This window comes from Tubulanus polymorphus, chromosome 5 (genome assembly GCF_964204645.1).
Source record: "Tubulanus polymorphus chromosome 5, tnTubPoly1.2, whole genome shotgun sequence".
NCBI classification, from domain to species: domain Eukaryota; kingdom Metazoa; phylum Nemertea; class Palaeonemertea; order Tubulaniformes; family Tubulanidae; genus Tubulanus; species Tubulanus polymorphus.
The window spans coordinates 10,135,619-10,163,343 of NC_134029.1; the positions used below are offsets into that span (position 1 = coordinate 10,135,619).

The following is a 27,725-nucleotide window of genomic DNA, read 5'->3' on the forward strand; positions in this document are numbered from 1 at the left end:
CAAATTTATCAAAAGATCCGATTGGAATAAAACGACGAAAACAAAGATAACATCGATGTTCTCAGCTTTTATTTTTCTTCTATTTGTTTTTCGTGTATCGAAATATGGGATTTTATATAGGTGTTTCCCTAATTGAAAAAATCATTCTTGCTGACAACGGCCATCAAATATATATTAATATATATTTTTCAATAATGTTTATATATATAAACATTATTGAAAAAAGTAGTTTTTTTGTACGGAAGGAAAGATGCTCGCACGTTTCACGTTTAAACACGGAAAGTGTAATTTGAAACGGCCGTTCCAATCGGTTAAAAGCCTGATTAGGCGTGTGGTACTCCGTCGAATCACGTACAAACTTGGAAGACGAACTGCGGGAATAATCGCTCACCGAGCTTAACTACAAAGCCTACCTATTAGACATATGATCTCAGGCGAATACACATATATTTACGTATAATGCTCGAACAGTTACGGTGTACATTGACAAACAGCGAATAAAATAATACCTAATTGTGGACGAAGTGCGTACGTAGGCCTCCTGACGACAGCTATATCGCAGTACTGGTATAAAAGCTCGAATCGAGAGAACTTCTTCGCAACAGTTATGGTAAGTATCGGGTTTAGACGAATAAAATTACTCATATATTTATGATATTTATCAAACATTGATCTTTAGACTAATGCAAAATATATTTTATACAATATATCGACAGTTAATATCAGTAAGTCTTTTGACGTGTACACATGCCTATCCTTTCTATACCTAGACCAAAGAAGTTGTTGTTATAGTTACATTCAAGTATATACAAATGCTAACGTATCTTTTTCAAAGGCTCTATCGTAATTGTTTTTTCATACTTTCAAACATGAATAAAAAACGTGAATCAAAGTGTCAAAATGTGAACATATGATTACAATTAGTACATCGGATTGCATTTGTCATATAGATAGTCTACCGTGCTAGGCTACCATGGGATCATCAATATTCTTTTATTCAGCGACATTATCGATTGTTCGGACACGTCTCCAGGGGTGACAAGAGCTCACCTGACTGTTTCATGGCAAATAATCATGATTTATTGATATAGATGCACTAACAAAATATATACCTTATTTGGCTTAGCGGTGTAGTCAGTTTGCCACTCTAACGTGGGTTGACTCTAGTTCTTCTCAAGTTTGGTTGAAAAAAGCTTAGGTTCAATGATGCTGCTGTCTTTGTCTGACTAGAACATTCTTTTAATGGATTCAGTTAAAAGAAAATGTCAATGACGACTGGGGAAAGTTTAGAATAAAACCATGTCCGAAAGATGGCGCATGGGTTGAGGTTAAATCTTACAGTGATTTTTGGCGCCGAGATTTGAAGTTCTAAGAAATGAATGAACCAAATAATCAAAAATCCATTGATCATACACATGATTTCTGAAAGATAGTGCGATGTTATGACCCAGTTCCACAGTTGCTTTGACTTCAGTCTAAGTCAAATTTCGTCCGGGTAGAAGGAAGGTTTTACCGTATATACGTAGCTATGTAAATCGAGACCGATCCAGTGTAATGAAAATAGATTTGAAATAATCTCACGAGACTTAACGTCATGTAAAAACGGTTTCAACTGGTTTTTTTTCACGTAAAAAAAGTTCATTGTTTTTAACGAACGTCTCATCAGCTATAATGCTGGGTTTAAGCAGATGAACCGCTTTGACGTGGCGTTAAAAGGCACATAATTTTGTCGATTTGACCCCGAATCATCCACTAGATGAACAGTGAAACGCTTGAACGTTGACATTTTTACGCACTCCGCGAATGAAGAAGGGTGATACCTCAATTACCCAGACTGGTGCCAATCAACTTTTATACCGAGCTCGATCGAAATTGATCAAATGTATCAATAATCCGATAATTGATAATTGATCGATTTCATGACGATTCTGCGTGTCGAAAGTTAATCAACGAGCAACACTGATTGTCCGGGATGGTATTTATAGAACATAAACCCGCTCCGACTATTAAATATTTAAGACCTCTCATAGAGCACCGAAACGCAATCCGAGAAAACTGTCGTACGAATTTTGTGCTAATATCATAGCTGATCGAGTTAGAATCTGGAGGTGGTTGCACAATCGTGAATCTACAGGATGAGATATCATTAATTCGTCTGGTTGGCTTTAGGGTGTCCGACGTGACAGGCCACGGTGTCAGTTATTTCCCACGGATACAAGCATCTACGTAGACAACAATAAAATCAAAGTATCAAAGTTTGGACTATAAAAACTTGATTTGTAATCAATGACTGTATATAGTAAAAAATACGGAAAACATGTCATCATCTTCGTCTAAATGGTCCGACCGAACACGATATTATGATTGGGATGACGTTGACGAGGAGTTTTGTAACAGCGATGAGGACGGTGAAATAAATAATTATGGGCATGACGACATCGACAAATTAAATGTAGGCATGTTTTTTTTAACACTGGCGTAACTGTTGAATGGTTGCTCCAACTTGAGCGAGCACTATTGGGTCTTCTGTTTTCGCGCGACGAATGGTTTTTGAAATTAAGGGCTCTCCTGTGAGTTTTTAGGCCTTGTATTTTATACTTGTCGATGTATTTTTGTTAAATAGGCTGAGCCGAACCCCGATGAAGAACAACAAGCGGAAGATGAACCGCAAGAGGATGTTGAATTATCTAAAGAAAAAATAGCAGGTACGTTGATATCGACGCGGCTTATCTTTTAGTTGAATATAGATACACTGTGAAGTACCAAACATCAAAACAGTCCTCGCATCAGGAAAATCTGTTCTATTTTTTCTTACCTTACCGCAATAAATATTCTTTGTATTTCAGTTCATTAAAGAAATATATAAACCTCGGCCTTTGGGAGTTATAATGATTTAGATAAAGCCGAACTGCCCACGATGAAAGCTTTCATTCGCTGATCATTGATAAGATTGTGGACGTTTTAAGCCGCGACCAAACGAGCATTTTTTGGCCCGGGCCAAATTTGGCAAAAACGTCGGACCACGCCTGAATCAGATTTTAGCACAGTTCAAATCATTGCGTGCGAATATTGCGACCGGTTCCGGAAGGGAATTATTTCACCTTCTCACAGATTTGTTTAGAAGGTTCTTTAGAGCCCGTGGCGGATTAGGCGAATTTCATCTAGACGAATTGATATTTGCCGTTCTTGTATGGATGCCAAGAACCAGTCCTCGCGTAGAATTCCCCTTTTGCGAGCTTTACCGAATTCAATCACAAGCGAATTATTCGGCCAATCATTCGCCGAAGAAATTCGCCTAGTCTGTCAAAAATCTTGAGAAACGTATATAATATTAAAAATATTCGGTTGTTGTGCCATCTTTGGTGAATGTAATTATGGTAATCTGTGTGGGTTTTGTAGAGATAAAGAAAGTATTTGAAGCTAACGATGGAGACAAAGATGGCCGAATTGAGTTGGAGGAGATGGCCACCGCAATGAGAACAATGCAGCAATCGCCAACTGAACAACAATTAAAAGAAATGTTCCTAGAAATGGACACGGAAAGTACGTTTCATAGGCCTTCATTTTAACAAGTTCCTTATCTGACATACGTAAACTAGTAAAATGAAACACGATTGATAAGATATGATTCATTCATTCCATGAGTCGGAATATAATAAATGTTCTTTTAGATTCCACTGAGATGATACTTGTCGCAAATCCTTATGTGTTTGCAAATCCTTATTTTCACGTATTATAGGATTGACTAAACAAAAACAAAAATCAACCAGTTTTTCATGAGTATTCTCTCCGTCCGCAGATGTCGGGTCGATAGACTTCGAGGATTTCGTGTCGATCATGCAACGTTACAGCAAAGACTATAACGACAATGAAAAAGATCTGCTCGACGCATTCCAAGTGATGGACAAAATGGGTCGAGGATTTCTAAATGCAGCACAATTTCGGGAGATGATGGTAACCATGGGGGACACGTTGACGGAATCAGAAGCCGACGAGCTGTTAAAAGAGCTTACCATTGACAAAGAAGGTCAGATAAGTTATGAAGGTACGTAAGCTCGAATATAAATAACGCATTCTACAGTGGAACCTCGTTATAACGAACACGTATACAACAATATTCGTCGGATATAGCAAATGGAGAATCTCGTCCCACCAATAAGACAATCTAATTATTTTCATATTAACGAACAATCGGTTATAACGAACGTCCCGTGAAGTTCGTCGTAACGAGGTTTCTCTGTATCAAGATTTCTGTGTTTCTGTGTTTCATGGACTACCCGTTTGCCTTTCGCAGCGAATACGTATCTTGGATTTCAAAAGGGATTTCGCACTTAACGTTACTACTTCTGTCAATCTCTGAACTCCTATACACAACTATAAATCAGTCTAAAAACCCGTTTTGTGTTTATCCTTCAGAATTTATTGGTCTGGTGATGCGAATTTAACTGGAGATTGGTTGGATAACCAACATACTGCTGGCTTCATGTTACATAGATGAATAAACGTTACAAGCCTGTTACAGGTTAACAAGATATCTTTTTTTCATAACTCCGAAGTCCAAAGTCGACGACCCACAAATCCTTCCTTTTTTTGAAAAGAAATGTAAAATTGTTGACCCCGGACTAAAGCCTATTATTTGTTTCCCCATTTATCTACCGAATACTTGTAAAAAGGCACTGGTGCCATCACGTAGGCGTTGTCTCAACAATAGCAGTCAGACCAGCGTACAGGAGCATATACGGTGCAGACATCGTAAAATTGTCCGATATAAAAAAGAAAGGCTTACTTTGATTATCTGAATGGAATGGAATGGAATGGAATAAAATGACGAAAAGGAACGGAACATGGGAGCCGTATCATTATTCAAATGATAACTTAAAAGTATGGGAAGTTAATTATATCGCGAGAAGTTTTTATAAGTGTCCCCCAACAGTAGAACTGTATTTTCCGGAACGGAATACTACCGAGTTTTTGTCGAAAACCAGATATTTCATTATGATTAATCTATCCACATAGAAATTCGTGCTGTGTATCTACACGATTGTTCCGTTCACCAAACACTTTAACCGAGCTTTTTGAAATGGTAAATTAATATTTGCCTGTATATAGACTTAACAGTTTTTGAATTAACGCGTAAGACGAGGTAGTAAATATTATGACGTAGGCTTAACTTTTTAGTCTAAAAAAGAAACGCCCGGAAAAGCTATCATACAAAAAGAAAAACAGAATTCGTCATCTTCATAACCACTTACATAGAAATGCGTATTAACATGATTTTGTTTTCTTTCCGGGAAGTACTGCTTCGTTTTATTAAGGTGGCTACCGTTATTTGCGGAGCAGAACGGATCACTGAATACAGTGTTCAAACCACTAATCGCCAATTGTAAATTGAGTTGATGAGAAACTTCTCATTCGACACCCAACAATGGCGATATTGTTGACTTATCATTCTTTCCAGTTCTCAATTGAATTTGCAATCGGTCCCTGTTCCATCTCTTTCTACTACAATATGCCAAAAATAAACGACGTTTAATTGACAATTTCCACTCAGTACATATAGTTTATTTTCTATGAAAAATAAATGAAAGTAGAACTGACGTGGCCGGCTGGATTTTATCTTCACCTTTTACCAAAAAATTCATTTATGAATTTTTGCTTTTACAGTGATTTGACCTCTTTTCCGTTGATTTTTAATTAACCACGGCCGGTCATGAGAAACAAGGTCCCAAGGTTCTCTTAATCTTAATCGGCACCGCAGTCGAGCTTTGTCGCCATCGGTATTTATCAAATTCTATTTATTTGTACAATTACTTATTAAATATTAAATGTTGCTACAGAATGATTAAGATGTTAATGTTTTCATTCTTAGAAATAAAGATATATTGAAACATAGATGAACAGCTGTATCTTTCCTTCGTTCAGTCATTTTCACAAATGACATTATCTCTATCAAATTTTCGGGTGGTTACTCACAAGAAGGTTCATCTTGGTGAATCTTCTCTTCGTAATTTCTACCACTATTGTGTGTTGTCAACGAATGTTGAAAATATTACGATACTCGGAATACAACCTACTTCCTGGTGCACTCAGCTACCTTGATAATTGTTCGCTTAATTATCCAAGCTCATAAAGACTCGTCAATTACGTCAACGATGCGCCAAACACCAAACATAACATTTCCCCGAAGGTAAACACTGATAAACAATATTTTCGCAGAGCAGGTGGGTTTGCAAATATATAGCTCGTGTCAGCCTAAAGGAAACTATTGCAACTGCTTTTCGTTTTTGTTCTCTTGGCCTTGGGTCTAACTTTTCTATGTGATTATTTTGAAGACGAATGCCGATCGTACTGTATAATGGAGACTATAAATTGCATTCGGTGGAAAACGGAAATCAGAAACAGGTCTAATATAGATACTAGTGATTGCGTTGCGTGACGTTATAGCCCCAGCGTCGATGATTCATTGGCCATCGTCACGTGGGGCTGATCTCCTATGCCCAAGGAGGCCATGCGGCGCTAGAAGCAGAACCTCTACCCGTGAGGACGGGTCTCCCAAACGAGAACTTATCTCCTCCCTTGTCCACATTAAACGCATAACCCGTAAAATAATTTTAAAGCCGCATAAACGAAATGCCGCTAAAAGGAAAATACTCCGATACGTGAGCAAATTAATTTAAGAGAAGAAAATACTTCGTAATAAAATTTTCTGATATAAAGAATATTTTCTGATAAACAAAGAAATTTTATTTTAATCTAACTTGGCTTTGGACTACCGGTGGCCTAATAGTAGGCTAATCATACAGGACTGATGCTTTATGAAAATTTAGGCCCTTGCGAAGAAAATACTGATTTTGGCAGAGACAATATATATAATGAACGAGAATAATTATACTTCAACTTGAAGTATAATTATTCTCGTTCATTATAATATTGTTCATTATAATATTGTCTTGCCCGTTGATTAGGCCTATCATCTAGTGATTAATTCCGAAAACAATGACAAGTTGTAAAACTTAGAAGGTTTTTCCGATGTGATGTCCTAATCAACGGATTTAACCAAAAACTAGCACCAACAATACCCCAACAATACTAGTAAAACGGGAGCAAATTCCGTATGACAATATGAACGAATTTTAGGATTCGAACCTGCATCACATTTTCAATACATCGCCAGACAAAATGGCGGCGCCCAGTTAAACTACAGATCAGAGAAAATGTATTTTTTGCGTTCTTACTCATATTACTGAGAGGTAAGACAAAATACGATTGTGTATTATATCGTTTTATCAAATGGATGAAATCTAAGTTACGAATGCCACGTCACAACTTGATTTAATTTTGCATGGCAAATTTAGAGAATCGTATTTTAGTAGAATTTCGAAAACAAAAACAAACAGTAACACTCTCAGAATAATCTGGTGAAAGTGCAGATCCGCACACCTGGTACACTGATACATTCCCGTACAAATAACCCCATGAACTGTATCCCAAGCACAATGATGAGTGCCTGCGCCGGTGCAGGCCCGTACACTGGATTTTTTAGGGGGTTTACTTGGGGCAGAGAACTTAGGGCAATGTCACCCAAAAAGCGTGACGGTGGTGGCGGTTGGGCGGGCTGTAGGCCTATGATCGCCGCAGCGCAGAGGGTGAGAAAATTTTGATACTTTACCTGTTTTTAGATCGATTTCCTGCAATCTGGACCATAAACATGGGGGGGGGGCAGGGACAAAAATATCATTAGGCTATCCACGAAAAACGATTAACTTTTCTGGTGCAATTTCCTAGCAATAAATGAAGTCCTGATGCAAATTGTGTGCTTTCTAGGAAATGAACTGCATTAAGATGTACCTTATTTTTAAGGCAATGAAGATGAACTCCTGAAGAATGGTGAACCTTTTTGTTGAAAATTATCTGCCTCGTCTTCTTAAAATATGCACTTGCCTACTTTTGGGATTGATAAAAATGACTAAAAGTGCCCTTGCCCATTCTTGTTTTCTTTATTCGGTATTGATGGGCATCTGACTGTGCCCTTTTTCTTTGACGGGACGCTACATGTGCCTTTCTACTTAGGAGATGAAATTTTTGAGGAACAATTTGAAAAAGGGCACTTTCACAAGGGGGGCTCATCAGATTGAAGAAGTGTAACAGCTGCAAAAAGCCATAGGCCTGGACACGGATAATTCAGAAATGAATTCGAATGCGCCTTGTAATTCTCCGGGACTCGAACCAGTGCGGTGCTGAACCAGCGCGGTGTTGAACCAGCGCAATTTCAATCCAATCCTGTTGCGTAGGGAATTTTCAAATCATTTAATCAATGCAGTTCATTGTAAGATTATTCAACATTCAACGACTCAATCTAGATCGACTACTATCAACAAATTCAATAAATCCTAGAATCAATAAATTCAAGATTCACCCGCCCCAGTCGCAGTAGTGAATTTGACCAAATGCTGCCATTTTTCTCTTGAACGTAACGTAATGCAGTTCTTCCGGACATCAAAAGTGACATCAGTTTTTCCGACCTTGTCAGCTAGTCAGTTAAAAAGACTTTCTAGTAGGCTAGGCCTATCCACATAGGCCTGTAGGCCTACTTGTTTATGAAGGGGACGTCCTGCAGGCACCTGGTGTCAATCTATAAAACACCATCTTGGTTAGATGGCCCTTGGGCTTTGGCACGTACTGGTTTAATAGATAGTGAACAGAACAAGAAAATTAATCTTAATAAATCATTTGACGCCTGTGAAAAAAATGTAGAATTTTTGGGATAAGCAAATGTGGAATTGCAAATTTGAAATGGAAGTTTTAAGAATTTTGGGGAATTATGAGATTTGGCGATTGGGTAGGTGAAAGGCATACGAGGTATTCGAATGTAGTAGTGATTTAATTTTGTTATTGAAAATTGTCAATAATTGATCACTTGCGACCGATTTCATTCACTTTTATCTCTAAGCTGGTCTGCAACTTCATTGCCTCTATGGTTGAGGGAAGAACTCTTCTGATGTCTGCTTCATCATGACTTTGGAGCATATCGTGTGGCCTAGCCAGCTGGTCCGGTTTGGCTGTCACTCGATATCCTCTTGATTCTGGGTTGAAGTAGACACTGTCATTTAGAATAGCTTGTTTATGTTATTCTGTATGAATTACGCGTGTGTCTTGTATATTGTACTTTCTTATTTTAAAATTTGTAACTTTATTGAATTTAGGAATTTTATATGAAATAAGGATCAATAAAGAATTGATTTGAATTGTCACCTTATACACATGCCGTCACAGGACGCGGAGCCGTATATGACAGCTATGCTATTATAAATTGCTAATCTCATGAAACCTGCATGCCCCTAATATCGAACATATTTTCTAAAACATTTGAATATTGAAATCATATGTTTACACATTTTTATATTGACCGCTCGTAGCCGCCGATGAAATTCACGCCGGCCCTACACAGATCGTAGATAGCTTCGTCATTTCACCAGCATCCCCATGTCAGGGTATTACTTTTATATCAGACTTCCAAATCGTGTATACATCAGCCATTTTGACCGAATAATCCGATTTACTTATCATTTCTATTTACGCCTGCCGCTCCTGATATAATCATACATCCTTTACTATTACAATACGTCTTCTAATGATATTCAATGCAATATAACGTTTCGACGTTCAAATAGAGCTCATTATATAATCACAGGAAGACATTCTACATCTTTGTCAATAATACTTTGCCAAATAGCTTGTATGTGTACACATAGACCTGTGACGTTTTGCATATCGATTTACGGTTGTCATTTGTAAAATGACGCTGAATGGTTAACATTGTTTAGGTTTCATAATGGTAACATTTTATAAGGCGTCAAAAATTGATAGAATACACCACAAACAGGCGTTGTCAGTCTCTACCCTGGAGCTCCAGCCTAATCTAAATATAGTGGCCTATATAGTAAACACGTGCAGTAAAAAGGTACTACAGTGGATTTTCGTTACAGCGATCATCACGGGACCAGAATGTTTGTTATAACTGATAGTTCGTTATATCTAGTATGAAATTAATCAAATTGTCTTACTTGGGACGAAATTTGTTCGTTACAACGAAGTTCCCCTGTAGGACTCCCAGAGAGTCTCTGATCTGAGCAGTCTTGACGAGTAGTGTATTTTGGCCATGATAATTGCCCGTCGTTTGTTTGATAAGCTGGGATAAAACTGATAGCCATGCTGTAGGCCCTCTAGCCTATGTAGAAATTTCAAATTCAAACTTAGCCTAATTCAGCATGAAAAACTTTGTTTGCAACTGACACATTTACAGAAAAATCAAGTTAGAAAATAAACAACTATAAAATAAGGCATAATAAAATCTAATTACGTGAAGAAAAATTCAGAACTGTGGTGCAAAACTCAGAAATACACATCTATATGCAAGTAATTGATTGCTATTAGGTCAATAGCAAACTAAATTGATTGATTTAGCAAGAAAAAACAGAACATTGTGTTGCACACAGGCCATTTTTACAGAGGGGGCAACTGTTTCTTCACTTGGCGGACGTGTTGTGCATGTTTGTATGTGTGCTGTTTATCGGTGTGACTTGTAGAAATGAGTAGATTTTCTCAGTACTGGTGTGAGTAATAGCAGTGCATCATCATTAATGCCTCTTCTGTCTCTCACTCCTCTTTACTACTACAAATACTATAGGCTGGTAGTAGCAGCCTGTGTCCGCTATCATTTAGTCAGGCTCGTGCGCTGTGGTCACTTCACATCGTAGCAGTTGATTCAGCATTTCTGTGTTGTTTAATCTTGAAGTTCGATTCACGTGCTATTTGCTTCAAGAGGGACATTCTCAATTCTGGCATTTGGTGTTGCATTAGAGATTAGTGTTTACTAGCTTGTGCTTGTTGTTTCTGGTCATTAGAATAGGACAGGTAAGTGAATCATGATTTGATTGAACAAATTTATAGTCTAAAATATCTATAGTGTAATATGATTAGGAATAGAGATCCTTTTAAGAGCAGCTTTTAAATCCCTTTGAACCCTTGGCTTTGCCTGAACTAGGATGTTTACCTCACCCAGAGATTTCTCAAGTACTTCTGGCTATTGCATTCACTTCTGTCTCTCATCTATATCCGTTTGTCCGTCGGCGGAATTCAGTTATTTTGTGAAGTTTTGAAGACACTTCAATGACGATTGTCAGTATCTACTCTAAATACATCTGCAGCCCAAAGACTGGCCCGGTCAGAATCAAGATGGCTGACTGGTGGCCATTGTTATTCACCGAAATTACGTTGCATTTTTTATACATTTTTGAAACTTTCAAGGAAATTATTGGAGACGTTTTTATTAATTACCTATGACCCAAGGCCTAGAATAACTGATTATATGGTTGTTTTTCAGCGGACCTATCCTGATGTCCTGACGGCATTAAGCCCAAGAGAAGACTGATCTCATGGAGCATTCTCTACATGAAGGAGTTGAGGAAAACTACCCCCCGGTAGCGGCTAACGGTCTCCAACAAGAACTCCCCGAACCGCCTTTCGAACTGCTCGAGCCTGAAGCCCTTATCGGTGCGGAGTCAGACAACTCAAACAGCAGCGATCCTAATCCTGTATCACCGTCAAATTTTGTCAATCCAGCCGGTGCTAATGCCAGTCTAGTTGTAGTTCATGAAGACCTAGCAATACCGTTAGTGCAACTGGGTGAAGAAGCGAACGAGATTCCGTATAACTGGCAGGCTACAAAAACAACTGTCAAAGAACGACTCGCATTCATGTTTAATAACGAAATACGAAGCGACGTCCACTTTATCGTGGGCAAGGAACCGAACGCTAGACGAATCCCAGCGCATAAATTTGTTCTGTCGGTCGGAAGTGCTGTTTTTGACGCTATGTTCAACGGCGGTATGGCGACTGTGTCTCACGAAATCGAATTGACTGATATCGAGCCATCGGCCTTTTTAGCGTTGTTGAAATTTCTCTATTCCGATGAAGTTCACATCGGGCCCGAGACTGTGATGACGACATTGTACACGGCAAAGAAATATGCAGTGCCGGCGCTTGAGCGAGCGTGCGTGGACTTCCTCAAAAGCAATCTCAGCCCAGATAATGCATTTATGTTGTTGACACAGGCAAGACTTTTTGATGAACCGCAATTAGCTGCGTTATGTTTAGAAACAATAGACAAGAGTACGATGGAAGCTTTGCACGCCGAGGGTTTCACTGAAATTGACTTGAATACACTGTGCGCTGTGTTAGAGCGTGACACACTAGGTATCCGAGAGTCTAAATTGTTCAGTGCGGTTGTGAGATGGTCGGAAGCTGAATGCCAGAGACAGAATCTGTCGGTAGACGCTGGAAATCAGCGTTTAGTTCTCGGTGACGCATTGAATCTGATACGCTTTCCTTTAATGAGCGTTGAAGAGTTCGCTGTTGGTCCGGCACAGTCCGAAATCCTGCGTGATCGCGAAGTCGTTGAACTTTTCTTGTATTTCACGGTGAATCCGAAGCCGCCTGTGAATTTTCTCGATGTGCCACGATGTTGCTTAACGGGTAAAGAGCAAGTTGTTTCTCGGTTCTGTCAGATTGAAAGTCGCTGGGGTTATAGTGGTACTAGTGATCGCATCCGGTAAGTTCATCATTGATACTCATGCAGCCATAAGTTGCTTTTTAGACCACTCGGGACTTCGGTCCCAGCGGGCTATTGCGTTCACTTTTGGTCCATCATTCAATCATTAGTTTGTCCGTAGATCGAATTCAGTTATTTTCGCAAGTTTTGAAGACGTTTCAAGTGATTCCTTTGATGTTTGGTTTGTACATGTATCTACCCGAGATGCACCATCAGAGCAAAAACTAGCCCCATCAGAATCAAGATAGACAACTGGCAGCTATTGATATTTGCCAAAATCAGTATTTTGCACATTTTTAGCCCACTTAGACTCAAGTCCTACCGGGCTATTACGTTCTTGCCATCTGTTCATAGACAAAATCCAGTTATTTTGGGAATTTTCTTGATGGATTTTCTTGATTGGTATAGTTTAGATCTATGAAATATCAGATGGGTTTTTTTATCAGTCCAACTGGTTTTAACTGAGGTATTGTCTTAATATTTGTTAAATGTTAGCATTGGCATAGGACCCATCTCCATACTTGGAATTGTGGTAACCAGTTTTTTCTTCTCCCCTGGGAGTTGGATTCATGTATTGTTTTATTTACAATTTTCAGGCCAGCCATAGGCTGAGCCTATTGCTATAACCACAGAGAAAGTGAATTTAAATGCTACGGTTTCCAGATAAAAGACTTCTTCACTGGGCATTCTCCAATATCTAGGAAGCTGAATTTTGATATAAAGGGCTTGTTTAAATTTACTGGGGGGCTTTACGCGAAATTCTGAACAAAAAAATTTTATTAGTTATTTTAAAAGTTTATTGGATGGCAACCCTCGAATTTGAATTCCGATTTCAAAATCAAATTATGATCAATTGTTTAACTTACAGTCCTGTTTGTTTGTTAATTCCTCTAAGTTAGGCCTACACCTTTATTCATTTTAGTATAGTTACAATTTTTTGATGCCATGGGCAGCTCTAGCTCGTTCATTTTACACAAACTCAGTTCAGGAGCGAATTTAGAAAACTTCAACAGTATGTACGATGTAACAGTGATATTCTGACTGCAGCACACTTGTATAAATTCATGCTTTTCACGTGTTTATGTAGAATTGGGGGAAATTTTCTTTTGACATGAAACGTTTGATGCCGTATTGTATGTAGGCCTATGTTTTGCTTAGATTTCATAAGGTTATGTATCTTTAAGTAAGATGATATAACGTAAAGATAAGCATACAAACTACACAGTAACAATTAGACAAATAAGTTCTATCCAGCCTTTACTAGTACTGCGAGCAATGGAAGATTTCAATTACATTTCTGTCAAAAGTAGATCTTTTCCTGAGTAATAGGCCTATACCTTTGCTCACATTCATCTCTCAACTCAAAGAGTTGAGTTGTCTTTAAATGTGAGTTGAATCAATCCAGTTAGAAATGAGTTATTCACTTCAGAGTCAAATCATAAACTCCCACAGTAATGGTCCTTGGTCCTTGTCGGTTTAAATGCTAGTTGAAGACAGTGGGTCTAGGTCAATAGGGGAAAATTTGAAACCAACACTTGAAAGAGTCAAATGACAACCGTTGGTTGAGAGTCAACTTTGAGCTATAGGAATCCATTAGGCCTATGGTATTTTATTATATGTGCTTACTATATGTGCTTACTTTGGAACATTTCTGGGATATTATTAAGACAATATAGACAAGTCAATTAGTAATTTCTTTCACTATGCCTTTGTGTATTCTGAATTCATAAAGCTCATATTGCAAAGAGTTAATAATGACAATTTCTGTGTTCACATCAGAACTCAAACTGAATATCGAAGAGACATCAAATTGTGCTGAGTTTATCATGAATGATTAATGTTTTAGGTTTATGGTCAATCGACGGATTTTTGTCGTTGGTTTTGGTTTATATGGCAGTATACACGGCCCTTCAGAATACTCAGTAAACATCCAGGTAGGTCGGCTTTAAACTGGTTAGAAAGAAACCGTTGATACATTTAGTAGCGACTTTCTGTGGTCAAATACACAGTTTCATTTAAACCTTGTGAGGACCAGGTTGCTTTGATTTCTGTACGCCCTATATGAACGTGAAGTCATATGTCACCCGCTGTCCTATCTCGACTGTCTGTTTGTTATGCATATAGGATAAGCTATTAGAACTCACAACCCAGCCTTAAAATTTACAACCCAGCGGGCTATTGCATTCACTTTTGGTCGGCCCGTTTTTCTGGTCCGTTCTTGGATGGAGACAGGTTTTTTTTTAGGAAAATATCAACAGGTTTTTATGGCATAGTCCTGTAGCCCTGACAGTTAATGATTGTTAGGATTGTCATTGGACACATCTCTTCACATAGAATTGAGGTTACCAAGGTTTGTGTTCATTTATATTGATAGCGTACTGCACCTATGCATATTTCTTAACCATTATAAGTTGCAAAATGGTAGCTTATAAATCAGTTGCAGTGCGTATGATAATGGTGAGCTTGAAGGTCAATTAACATTGACAAAAGTGCACCAATCCGTCTAAACACATATTTCCCGCTGTATGGAAAAATTAGGGCACAATAAAGTGCGGTTTCAAGCATGAGACGTCTCAAGTTGTTTGATGTTCAAATACCAAATTAGTTGAATTGATTTTAGCCCACTTGGCCAAAGGCCATTCGGGCTTATACTGTACCCCTCGGTTTTAGTGGTGGTCTGGCGTTCGTGCATCGTGTTTCTTGTGAACTCTCTACAGGCTACAATTTTTGACCAATTTGTCTTCAAATTCGGTTATATTGTAAATGACCAAAAAATTGCTGGCGAGTTCGATATTTGTGGTATTCATTCTGACATTATACGTTTTGGTCATTAAGTCAAAAAGATTTTCTAGATAAAGATAGATATTTCATGTGTCAACTGGCATGACCTATCACATGACCAAACTAGGTCACGATGTTATCCATGATGCCCGACTTTGGATTCTGAAATTATTCATTTTGGTCATTAACTCAAGCAGTTTTCCAGATTTAGAAAAAAGTGCCGCTAAAATACAACTTGAGACAGGTTCTATTCAAATTCATTCCATTGCTGTTGTTTTTAATGGGCTCAATTTGATACAGCAGCACATAAACAGTCATCAATATCCACTGAATTTTTTCTTCCCAGTCAGTCTAGCTAATGATGCCATTTTCAAAAAGGTAGGTTTAATGAAAGATATAATACATTTAAAAAGGGTTAGCTGCGTTTTTGCGGTGAAACCACTCGAGTAGATTCATTGATGTTGAATCGCAGCCGATGAGAAGCAATGCATTTCGGCTCCCATTATGCCTTATTCTTCATAACCAGTCAATGAAATGCACCGCTCCCGGGGCCGGGAAGCAGAGGATTACTGCTTCCTTTTACTCAATTAGAGGCGATCCAGCGGGTAAAAAATGTTGCACCCAGGTTGTACAAATGGCACCTTCGACCTGGCAAAGGATACCGATCTATAGCATCTGCAAGCAATTATCTTTTTACCGAGGTTTCTACAACCATACATTAGTGATGTGATGTGACCGATTCAAAAAACGTCTTGTCAACAGCACAGGGCATTACATCATCATTTATTGAAGCCTAAACATTGTATTAACTCTTTCAGTGCCCATGTGTAATTTGAGAAAAACCCTCAGAGTGCCCATCATTGTTAACTAAAAAGTAGGAAAATCAGAAGTAACTTTGGAGCTTTGGTGAAAACTGAGAGATAGAGCTTTATGGTAATTGAAAAATTTGTAGGGAAAATTGTGGTGATAATTTTTCTTACTGAAAGTGACGTCTAATGGAAATGAGCTAATTTGCATGAATTGTCGGTGACCTATTTATGATATCCCCTAAATTTCAGGTTTGAAAATGAACAAATCGGGTATCAAGCCTCAGCTAACAGCTGACAATGGAATATTATATGTCTACTGTCAGAATTATAAATCATATGGGTAATTATAATTAGAAAATGAGATTATAATTAGATCACGTGACCTCCGGATAGGTACCCGCTACTTTCAAATGCAAAAAACTCAAATATTTTGAACTGCACCACTACAAAAACGCAGCAATATAACGAACTAATGGGCGCTACCATTTAATCAAGCCATCTAGTGGCAGGTTTCTCTGCTGAATTCTATACAAAAAACTAAAAATAAAACTGCTATAAGAAATGTCGATGAAAGTCGACAGGGCACTGTATGACCTGAAGTAATCTGTCGATGAAAGTTGACTGGGCACTGAAAGAGTTAACTTGGATAGACAATGATAGTTGGTCTTTCCTATTACTTCGTTATAGCACGCCTCATGGGTGCTGCCATTTTTGTTTGAGCGCATGATTAAGAGATCCAATTCAATTGGCTAATAGGTTGATCATGGTGTGATTTTGTTGCTGGAGCGGACACTCCGGATTGGACTAGGAAAATATCAAAACATGCTATATATCAGTGGCCGGTTCCATAGTCAAGACTTAAGACCAAAAGTGGTCTTAAATCTTGAGACTGGTCTTAAGTTATTAGATTGGCTATAGAACTAAGTTGGTCTTAGAATGGTCTTAAGTCTAAGCCCTCACTATGGAACTGGCCCCAGCAATTTTGGACTCGATGATCATAATCGCGCCAGTTGGACGCACTAAGCGAGTATGTCATCGGCTTAAAATATACGCATTTGTCGATTTCATTTGCTGAAGTACATATTGTACAATTTTTCTAGTTAACAGATTATTCTGAAGTTATACTGTTATATGGAGCCTGTAGTGATAAACGTATATCTTAGAGTTATATGAATATTCACATCACAGATTTTTTATTTCCTAGCCTAATTGGCTAATTTATAAGTAAAAAGAGAGAAGGCACCAAGAGAAGGTGATAATACAACATTTCTGATAAATTCGATTAAGAGATAATAAACTTATCCCATTGCTGTAGATACATATTAAAAATAAACTTATCTTCAGTGTGTGCTTCTAGAATTACAGCAATTTACTATTGTTGTTATATCTTGGAGGTTCTACATATTATCTCGTTTCGATATTCGTTCTGTTTTCTGTCTAGCACTGAGCAAAAATTATATGGATCTGCCGTAGACCGGATGGTTTTTTCTTTGCTTCATAATGAAACCTAGCCATGATTAAAGAGTTCTCGTGGCTATAGTACCACCGTGTTGTGTTCGTGGCTCTAGGCCAGTTTACTCTTGTCAGAACTATTGCGTATGGTCGTAGGGCGCACTCGCTCATCTACCTTCCTCGCTTTACCTTGGCTTTGAAATTACTTTTGAATAAATTTTATCAGTACAATTCAAATTTAGTTTGAAATTTGGATTTTAAGATACGAATTTGAAAGTTTTTGACGAGATACTAATGACACAAAAGTGCCACAAAGTACGTCGCTCAGCAAATCATCAATATTCACAGTCATTGACAAACTTAGTCAAGTCAAAAGGTCAGGTGAATGTGTCATTAGGCACTTAATAATTGTGTTAAGCCTGATTATAGTCAGATAGGCCTGTGGCTTTGGGAAAATATCCTATCGTGAAACTATTCAAACTTGCGATTCAGTCCTGTAACAGCTGTTGCGGCTTTACCTTTGTCTAAACTGGACTGGTTTAGTTTTGTCAGTCACTCGGGTCCTAGACGGAAACATTTTGTTACTGCTCTTTGACGATGCTAAAACAAATTATTCATCGATTCCTCTCTGAAAATAATCTCTGAAAATACGATTCACTTCTATTAAGCGATTGATAATGCTTCAATGCCTGCCGGCCTCTTGTTTAGATACTAGGCACTGCCACAAATAACATAATAGTTTGACGGCAATGATGGCAGCCCACCATAATAACCAAGATAACACAAAGCAAATGAAGATCTACTTTTTTCTACTTAAGTATTTTTTGCATAGTTTTATTCGTCTAGCCAAAACGTTTCCAGCTGATTGAAAATTTCAGGCACATGGGGAGTTCAACAGCGCTTGCAGCAGCTGTGCTTGTGTCTTGATCAGTTACTTGGAAATACACATTTGATGTTAAATTTAACCTGCACCCACAACCTGAGTTCTATTTCAGAAACTCAAGGGCTACCTATGTTTATTTTTGTTTGCCTCCCTTGCAATCTTGCCTGATATTTATGTGTCAGTTACCTGACCCTAACCTGTCTAGAATAGAAATTCTATACCAGGAAGGTGTTTTCTTCAAAACAGGCATTAGTTAGCCCTGGTGTACGGGATATATATTTATATATATATATGTATACTTGCAATCCATTGGATTAAACTACAGAAATTATTAATAATAATGGTTTCTCGGTTATGAAGGGGGAAACCTCTTCCCAACATTTATTTGCATCAGAATGTACGGGTTGCCCTGAGCTCTTTGTTGTACTTACTCACTATAGCCGGGGACACACAAGATTATCTTGTTGGCAACTCTCAATTTTTGTCAGTCCGCCAATTTCAAAATAATAATGATTTTTGGAAATACCAAAAAACACTTAAACAGGGTTATGATTTTGAATTATTTATAAGTATATACTAGTTCAGGGCATGGTCCCATAGGTTGCTGTTGAAGGAAATTGTGATGATATCAGGGGGTCACTTTTTGTCACATTTTTAGCCCACTTGTGGCTTAAGTCCCAGCTGGCTAAGTGTGTTCGCTTTCTGTCTGTTCGTTTGTTCGTCCGTAGACGGAATCCAGTTATTTTGGGAAGTTTTGAAGATGCTTCTATGGATTGTCTTGATCTATGGTTTATACACGTATCTACTGTAAATACATCTAACCAAAAACCGATCCAATCAGAATCAATATGGCTGACAGGCAGCCTTTGTTGTTCACCAAAATCAGCACGTGTTACACATTTTTAGGATCAACTGTGTTGATCCTTATAGAATGGTTCTGAGAGTAACTTTCTGTTAGCTCTTGGTGGCACAAATTGTAACCACTGGATATAAACAGCTGATATTTTGTCATATGGAGGGAAATAGGTGGTGGAATTGAATATGGCAAGTTTCGTCCATCAGCTCTAAGCCATTTAGATGTGCTGGGAGAAAATGTGCAAAATTTCAATGAAATTTTCCCCCATTCTACTTATCGATGCTTGACCTAGTTTCATGACATCATAGAGAAAGCCCTTGACAAGGTCATCACTTGGAAATCCCTCTAGAAGGGCTTTCCCAGTGACATTATTATCAAGAATTGTTCTCTACCCATTACCCAAAAAAACCCATTACTATGTACATCATCAAAATTGAACATGCTTGCTAATAACCTCAGTACTATCTTTTCCTTAAAGGGGTCATGAAGAGGTTTTTAATTAAGATATGGCAAAAAGTATCTTTTATCATCAATTATAACCTATTTATTGATTTAGTGGTCAAGAAATTAATTTTTAACTCTTCAATTAGTGTAAAAACAAGACTTTTGATCGGCCGCCCTGATTCCTTCCCAACCCGGAAGTGTGACGTCATTCTGAGCAGCGAGCATTCATCATCATTTAAGTCATTCCCTCTTTGTAAAAAACCATGCAGAGGGGATGACTGATATAGGCATCGCAGATATTTCTGTGGGTAGATATTTTTATCCAGTACTGGACCATAAAAGCGTCCTGAAACCGTAAACTTGTTTGTGAATCCCAGCCCAGCCTGCGCCATCCCGGCCGTGTAAATGGTAATGTGTGCTGCATATATACAGTCAGTATGTTGTACACACTACAGTGATGTGGGTCACTGGGGAAAACCAGTACTACATGCAGTGGAAAGCGCGTATCTCTTACTACATATTTAATTCGCAAAAATAGCATCTCTTGGCAGAAAAGAAGGCACTCAGATAATAAAAACATAAGTTTTGTGTATCCAAGTTTATGTGTGCTGTATATTTGCGAGAATCCTTCTCTAAAGTGTGAAGCTAGTTTACACTTAGGCAGGGTGTTTTTGCTCTTACGGTCCATCATCTTAGGGCCAAATCTTTGGTTTTGGCCACCAAAATTTGTCGCTGCCTTTATGGGATCAGTTCAATCCAAAGACGGTAAAATTAGCGCGATATTCAACGAAAATGAGCATTGTATGATAACGCTTCTGAGTGTGCTGCAGGCGATGTGTTCTCAGAATGACGTCATCAACATCAACGCGCAAACGCAAGCGTCCTGTTGCTAGGGCCTTTGCTACGGGCTTTTCTCGAGTTTGGATAAAGATATTTAAAAAAATTTTCACGAGACTACTATAGATGCATACAGTGAAGGTTTTATACAAAAAAATTAGATTTAAAGATTTTTTCAAAACCTCTTCATGACCCCTTTAAGACCCTGCCCTTCTTCATAAGTGACATTCACATGAGATCTTGATTCAGTAAGAACCATACGTGTGTGGTGCCAAATTTTTCAGAATGCTGCGCTTACATGCGATTCAGCACTAGTAAACCGGGTTCAGTCATGTCGATGTGGGGAGTGTTTACACGATGGTGTTTTCGTGCTATCTCCGTTTTCCTCAAACAATGCAACTACTACTGCTTATATATCTTCATTTTTTATAGCTTTTTATGTTAAAATAGGAGTCAAAAGTGATCAAAACTTTGACCTATTAATTAACCTACAAATTTCCCCCATGCTGTTAAGTGTAACATACTACAATATGCTACAGCGAATAGATTGTGTCCACACTTCGAAAACAGCTTCATTTTCACTGGTTCTCTTTTTTCATTATTACAGATTATAGATTTTGACACAGGGAAGGATTGTGGCCAGAATGACGTCACATTCCAATGTGATGGCTCTAATTCAACATTTCGAGTATGCTTTAAGGAACCAATGGAAATACAACCGAATAGGAGCTATTTGGCATGTGCTACTTTAAAGGTAAATGTGTATAGATATATGATAAGTATTCATAAAATATGTACAAATGAGCATGATGCTGCACACCCCTCTCAAAGAATAGAATATGTATCTCATTACAAATTCTTTCCTCAAGCAAAATGTACTTCACCTGTTAAGCAAACCTGCCAAAACATTCTGTTTTTCCCGGAATGGTTACGTAAATGAAAGTGAAATTACGGTGTTACGTTTTTCCAGAAATGTTACGTATTTCATATAGATTCAAAATCCAGGATATTTTTTTCCATAGCATTTATGTAGATATCTTTTATTACACGAATAATAGTCGTCATATTGTTCATTTACCTGCTTTTTCGGTAAATCACGCCAGAATAAATTTTCAACGATCTTTGGCGGAGCACTGACTGCTTTGTGACACGCAATTATGAAGTTCTGTCATCTACTGCCATCTATGTTGAATCAAAAATGGCGTCTGGTGAGGATAATAAGCCTTTTTACAGTTTCCAGGCGCCATTTTTTTGGGTACCCGCCGGGTCCGCATTGTTGAATTTTTTGTCCCTATTTTTTCCCCGTTTAATATTTCTATTTCCTTCATATCTCTGGATTGGACAAAGATAGAAACAAGGTGAAAATATCGATGAACTCGGCTGATAATAAAATTTTTTATGATATCACTCATTTGTTAAGTTAATGCAACAATGCGCACTGGTGAAGTTATAAACATTGATATCGTCTTCCCGATAATTCAACTTGAATTATTGCTCATCTCATTCAAAAGTTCGTAATTCTTACAAATTTTAATCTACATTTTTGAAGTTTTCAGGATCAATAGCCATCTATATGTGGTCCTATATACCTTTTACCGTTTTCAATTATCCGTATTAGTTTTTAAGTAGTTGCGAGCCAAACTTCCAAAACAAGTTTTCCCCGGTCCCCTGCGTGCATCTATATATCAGGAAATTTCACAATTTCACCGGTCCCTACTTTGTTGAAAATCAATTTTTTAAGTAACCAGGGAAATAAGGGCTCCTAGGTTTTTGAAAAATCGTAATTAAAGATATATATTCTTTAGGATTTGTCAAAATAAACGAAATAACCCAGGTGTTGCTTTAACCAGCTATCTAGGTTCACAACAGAAATTATCATTTTGTCCAGTGTTTCATTCGATTCCAAAACTGCAAGTACGGGTATACGATTGCAAATGTGAAAGTCAGACATTATGTGGCACATGTATGAGAACCACAGTCTCAATGCTGCGTCGTATTGCCGTCGCAATTTTACATGGCTACTTACTTGAAGTGGGCTAATACAGACCTTGAATCAGAGATGCTAGTTTTCCGGAAATATCCGGAAATTTAGGATCGCCGATGTCAATTCCGGAAATTTGGTGAGAATTCCTCGCGGCGACCAGTAATGGCACGGACCGTAAAAGCGTTCGTTTGTATGTACTCGTCGTCGCTTCTGTGTTATTTTATCTTGGTCTCTGTCCGAGGACGTTCTGCTACAATGTATATATGTGTGCTTGTTGTGGTATCTGTGCGTGCGTAGGCGGAGTGCCACTGTTGTGACGCCATTTCCAATTAAAAGTCAATTATCTTTACGCGCCGTTGTACATCGTCCCGCTGACGGCCAACAATGTGAAGATGCACGTGGTAATGATTGAGATAATATTTAATAAATATCATCTTAATTATTACCACGCGCGTGCTATGTCCTTAGGCACGCAGCTTTGTAACTTTCTTTTTGCGGGACGGTCTGCAAAATGAGCACGCACGGAAAGATTGTCAGTCGGGAGTCGGCCGATATAAAGGCAATTGACAGCGGTATAAAAAATAAATTTAACTGGCAATGGCTAGAGTGTAAGGACAGTAACGGGGACTACTTATCGAACTACATTCGTAAGATAGACTTAGCTGGCGTGGGGTACTGCGTCGTTTGTAAAGACCAGGTCAAATACGGTAGTGGCGGGAAAAAAGATATTCTTCGTCACCCGGATAGCGCGCGGCATAAGAAGGCAGCGAGGGATGTGAAGCACAACGAATGCCTGCCGTCGTATTTTCAGATGAAAGATGCCGATCGTGATACTGCATCTCTGGCGATGCAAAAACGCCCGTTCTAAATTCCGGAATTTTGGTACTTTGGCCCTAGCATCTCTGTTGAATACAGACCTTGAGAATGTTCCAAATCTCAAAACAACTATCAAACGCACGAGATCAATTTTGACAGAAAGTAAACGAATGTTATGTTCCTCATTATATACTAATATATTCCAAAGTTCCAATCTTTCCAACACAATCGACTAAGCCTAATATATTCAAATTCAATTTGAAACACCTTCCAGCTCGTGTCACGATCAGTAATAAAGATCGAACATCGAACATTCTCAAAAAAGCAAACCCGATCCAACGGTTTGCAAGCGTCAAGTTTGACACAGCCATGGCTGCCTTCATTTGCATGGAGCTGCTGCTGAAAATTCAAAAATGTAAATCGGGTACCGGTATTTAACCGAGGAGCGAGTGCTCGCCATTACACCATGGTATTTCTGATGGTTAACTTTTGAGCAACTGCCAACGGCCATATTTCATTGATGCAATATACTGTGAAACAATATAATATTGATGGGAGATCAATGAAACTTAAATGCCTGACACTAGAAGACTTATTTCGACTTTTGTGACTATCTTAGATGATTGGGAGAGGGGTCCAAAAATAAGGACATTTTCCGTATATTAAGGCTGCGAGTAGGGTGCTCCTCGGTATTGAAACAAATACATCCAAAACAATTTAATTTGCAAGAGGATGAGTGTTAGATTTGTAGGTTTTATGCGATCACTGTCTTGACAAAGATGGTAACCTTAATGGGAAGGAGCAGGGGTCCGGACTACCGACCCTCCAAACCCGTAGTCTGTCCCTGTGTTACTAGAAATATATCTCTATTTACCATTTTTTCAAATAACTAGGTGCCCTTGTTTCCATAGTTACTGAAAATTTTGATTTTAACAAAGTAGGACCGGTTGAATTGTCAAATTTCTTGATATAAATATGCAAACATGATACTCTAGAAAACGTGGGTTGGAAGTTTGACTCGCAACTACTATCAAGTCAAGTCACATGACATACGTACAATAGTGACAGGTGCAGTAGGGAAGTTGTGACGTTGTAGCTAGTATGCGAGAAATAGTTTTTGGTGTTTTAGTCCCCGATAAATTGCTGTAGCGCGTTAGTTGTAGTGTACTTTTCGCTAGTATGTGGCGAACTTAAGTTGCGCCACTGTTGGCCAGTCATAATCAAACTTCAGGCAGCACAATTTTTCAGAGACTAGACTTCATGAAAAACTATCTTAATTGAGCTGTTTTCTACAACGATGTGTTCAGTTTCTTGTCCCTTTACCCTTTACGACTTGCTCACCAGGGGGAGACATGCGTGGCATTGCCACATTCTTTTTTATGATTAGTTAACCTAACATAAGGGTTTGCATAACATGAAATTCAATATCTCCCCCATCATTTGCCTACCAAAACCGGTTGACTTATAGATGGCGAATTCATCGCACAACACCAGTTAGTTTAATGCCTTTTACTACTAAAACAAACTCATCAGTCGTTCTATGCAGTGTGTTAGTGGAGTCATCTATTGAAATTTTTATGCAAAATACCCCCTCTGCACTGGTGATTGCTGCAGATTTTATCACTCATAGAAGAAATGCTGCGTATTTTACATGAAAAAGCAAGACCAGATGAACAAAATAAAACCACAAATTTGATTATGATATCTCTTTTGGTTCTTGTGTTATGAATTTCTGGAAAACACGGAAATCCTGGCAAAGCGCAGCATTTCCCTTAAAAATAGGCCTGGCAGGCAAAGAGTTAATAATACTTATCATGTAGATCTGTGAAATGCGCGCTAGTACCTTATTTCTAATTCTGCCACTGTGCCATATCAACAATAGTTCATCAGTTTGTCTTAGATTGTCTTAGTTTGTGGTTAGATTTACATTTTCTAGCTGCATTAAGCTATACAAGCCTTGTTATCCCATGAATTTCCTCTCAAAAGATGTTCACACTCATGAGCAGGGGCATTAGAGGCGTATTGCCACTGCCGCCTCATCTAGTTATCTAGTCATTGAAACAAACAATCATTTCTCAGAGCAATTATGTGGAATATGTATTTTATCAACAGTGAGTCTGCAACATGTACATTTCTTCAGTACAGACTGATATGTACAATGCGTACATATTACTATGAGTATGAGTGCCTTTATGATCAAACCCCTCAGAAACTGCTGCTACCTCTGCACCAGTATCCGTAACATTCGCATGCAATTTTGAAATTAAGCGAGATGATTACTGCCCAATCTATGAATGACAATTACTTATCTTAATATTTCATTAATGTCATTCACTGATTATGATTAGTTGGGTACGTAAACCCCTCCGAGTGACCAGCAATACATTACAACTTGGATTTTGGATCAGTAAATCTCGATTTTGATCTGATCCTAATAATATTTTTGCCATAGACAGGATAGGCTAGTGTGTAAAATTTGATGTCTTATCTGGATTTTTCATGAACCAGATTTATTTCATTGGTTCATGTCATTTCATTTCATTTTATTGGTCCTGATTAAGCAGGGTCAGCTTTATTAGTGAATTTGATGAAATGTTGCTACACATTTATATGGATATAATTGAATTCATATTTTTAGGGTCCCGATTCGTACTACGGAACGAAAGGTCTGCGAAAGGTGACACATGAGTCTATGCTAAGTGGAAAAGTTACGTTTCAATTCACGTATGCAGCGGGAAATAACAACGGAACATCAGTCGAAGATGGTCAAATTCCAGAAATCATATTCTTCAGTTAAAGCCTGTCTCTCAACGGTATCGTACATGTAACGTAAATTTCGTTCGTGATAGCGTGACTATCGCCTCTGGTTGATCTTTTCTTTTGTTGAAAATTCGAGTATGAAAAATCAGTCTGCATTTAACTTAGACTTTCTTCATTTGATTTGTGATTAAAGAAGAAATGTGTGCGCACAGATTAGAATCTACTATTAGATAACGTTGATCCATTTATCTATTTGAATTTTTCATTTCTTGGAAACTCAAATGCATTAAAATGTTCCAAACCCTTTAAGTGCTAAGTGACTATAGCTCTTGAAATACATACCATACCCCTCAACTGCAGGCCATTATGCTTAAATCCATTTCTTGTTCATCAACATAACCTAGGATTTTTTTATTGGATTTGAAATGAATTGCGGTGAGCATTCGTTGCTGAAATGGGACTACAGGGATCCGTGATTTCCTATTATTCCACGGTATCCGGTCTTTTCAGCTGTAAACAAATATTAGGCTTTTCGAACATGAGTCCGTGGAATCACAGTGATCATTGTTCAAATCTGCTGAATCGAATCAAATAAAATTTGTTGCTTCATTGTACAAAAATATTAATTTGGTACGACAAAATGGATGTTCTGATCATTAATATTGTTTTTGATTGATGAAATCAGGCCGTAATATCAAAATTTTCTAGACTAGTTTGTTGTTTTTTTCCCAAAATTTATTGACTTTTATTCGCCCTTACTTCACTGATAAATGATATGCAGAAATAAATTCTTTGGGAGGGAGGTATGAATATGAGTGCGGTTTCTCATGCCCTTTTCGGATCATCTGTAATCTCATCCATCGACTGTGGCAGTTAGTAGGTAGGTATGTCGCTGAAATGTTATTTGAAAGTTGAATATTATATCCAATACACCTGATAAATGTGTTAATATGGTATCAATGCTTAAAAAATATTGTGCATATTACGCTGCATCGGATGCAAGGTTTAACACTTGCCAAAATATTTGTTCAATATGATTATTAGTTGCCGGGTATACAGTTAACTCCGCCTAAGTCGGATAAATTTGTACCCGATAATTTCGACATAGCCGGAATCCGACTTAGAAGACCAATATTTTGCAATATTTTGGAACTCATTTATCAAGGACTATGGTTGCTAATATAAGCTTTATTCACTGTAAAAACTGTTACATGCAGAAAAAAACATAAACAAAATATAGCTGCAAAGCAGCGATAACGGGTTTTCTGCACAGTCTTTGAATCCTGTTCAATGGTTAATACAGTTTTATAAGAGGAAGCTCGACAAACAGTCAATTAGACCTTCTTGAAACCATGGACAACTGAACCAGATGTCCTATTTGACTCTGGAAAATCGACTGTTAGGCGATAATTACTCTTTATGATTTTGACAAAGCATTTAATAAGGTACAACATCAGCCATTACTAAACAAGGCTATTAGGAAACAGTATCAA

At 38.0% G+C, this 27,725-nt stretch overlaps 2 protein-coding genes across 3 annotated transcripts; both read left to right on the forward strand.

Annotated features, from left to right (window-relative positions):
* The first annotated feature begins 477 nt into the window (after positions 1-477).
* LOC141905559 (uncharacterized) lies at positions 478-5,812 on the forward strand. Its single transcript, XM_074794466.1, has 5 exons — positions 478-610; positions 2,624-2,705; positions 3,400-3,543; positions 3,800-4,045; positions 4,417-5,812. Exons 1-5 carry the CDS (start codon positions 608-610, stop codon positions 4,443-4,445), a joined length of 504 nt encoding a protein of 167 aa, XP_074650567.1. The 5' UTR covers positions 478-607; the 3' UTR covers positions 4,446-5,812.
* A 1,312-nt stretch (positions 5,813-7,124) lies between these two features.
* On the forward strand, positions 7,125-26,427 carry LOC141905587 (BTB/POZ domain-containing protein 1-like). Of its 2 annotated transcripts, none has more exons than XM_074794519.1 (5): positions 7,125-7,250; positions 11,384-12,610; positions 14,457-14,544; positions 21,280-21,426; positions 26,111-26,427. In XM_074794519.1, exons 2-5 carry the CDS (start codon positions 11,436-11,438, stop codon positions 26,267-26,269), a joined length of 1,569 nt encoding a protein of 522 aa, XP_074650620.1. In that variant the 5' UTR covers positions 7,125-7,250; positions 11,384-11,435; the 3' UTR covers positions 26,270-26,427. The 2 variants fall into 2 exon arrangements, with proteins under 2 accessions (XP_074650620.1, XP_074650619.1); XM_074794518.1 differs by lacking the exon at positions 7,125-7,250 and adding an exon at positions 10,749-10,914.
* The last annotated feature ends 1,298 nt before the right edge of the window (positions 26,428-27,725 follow it).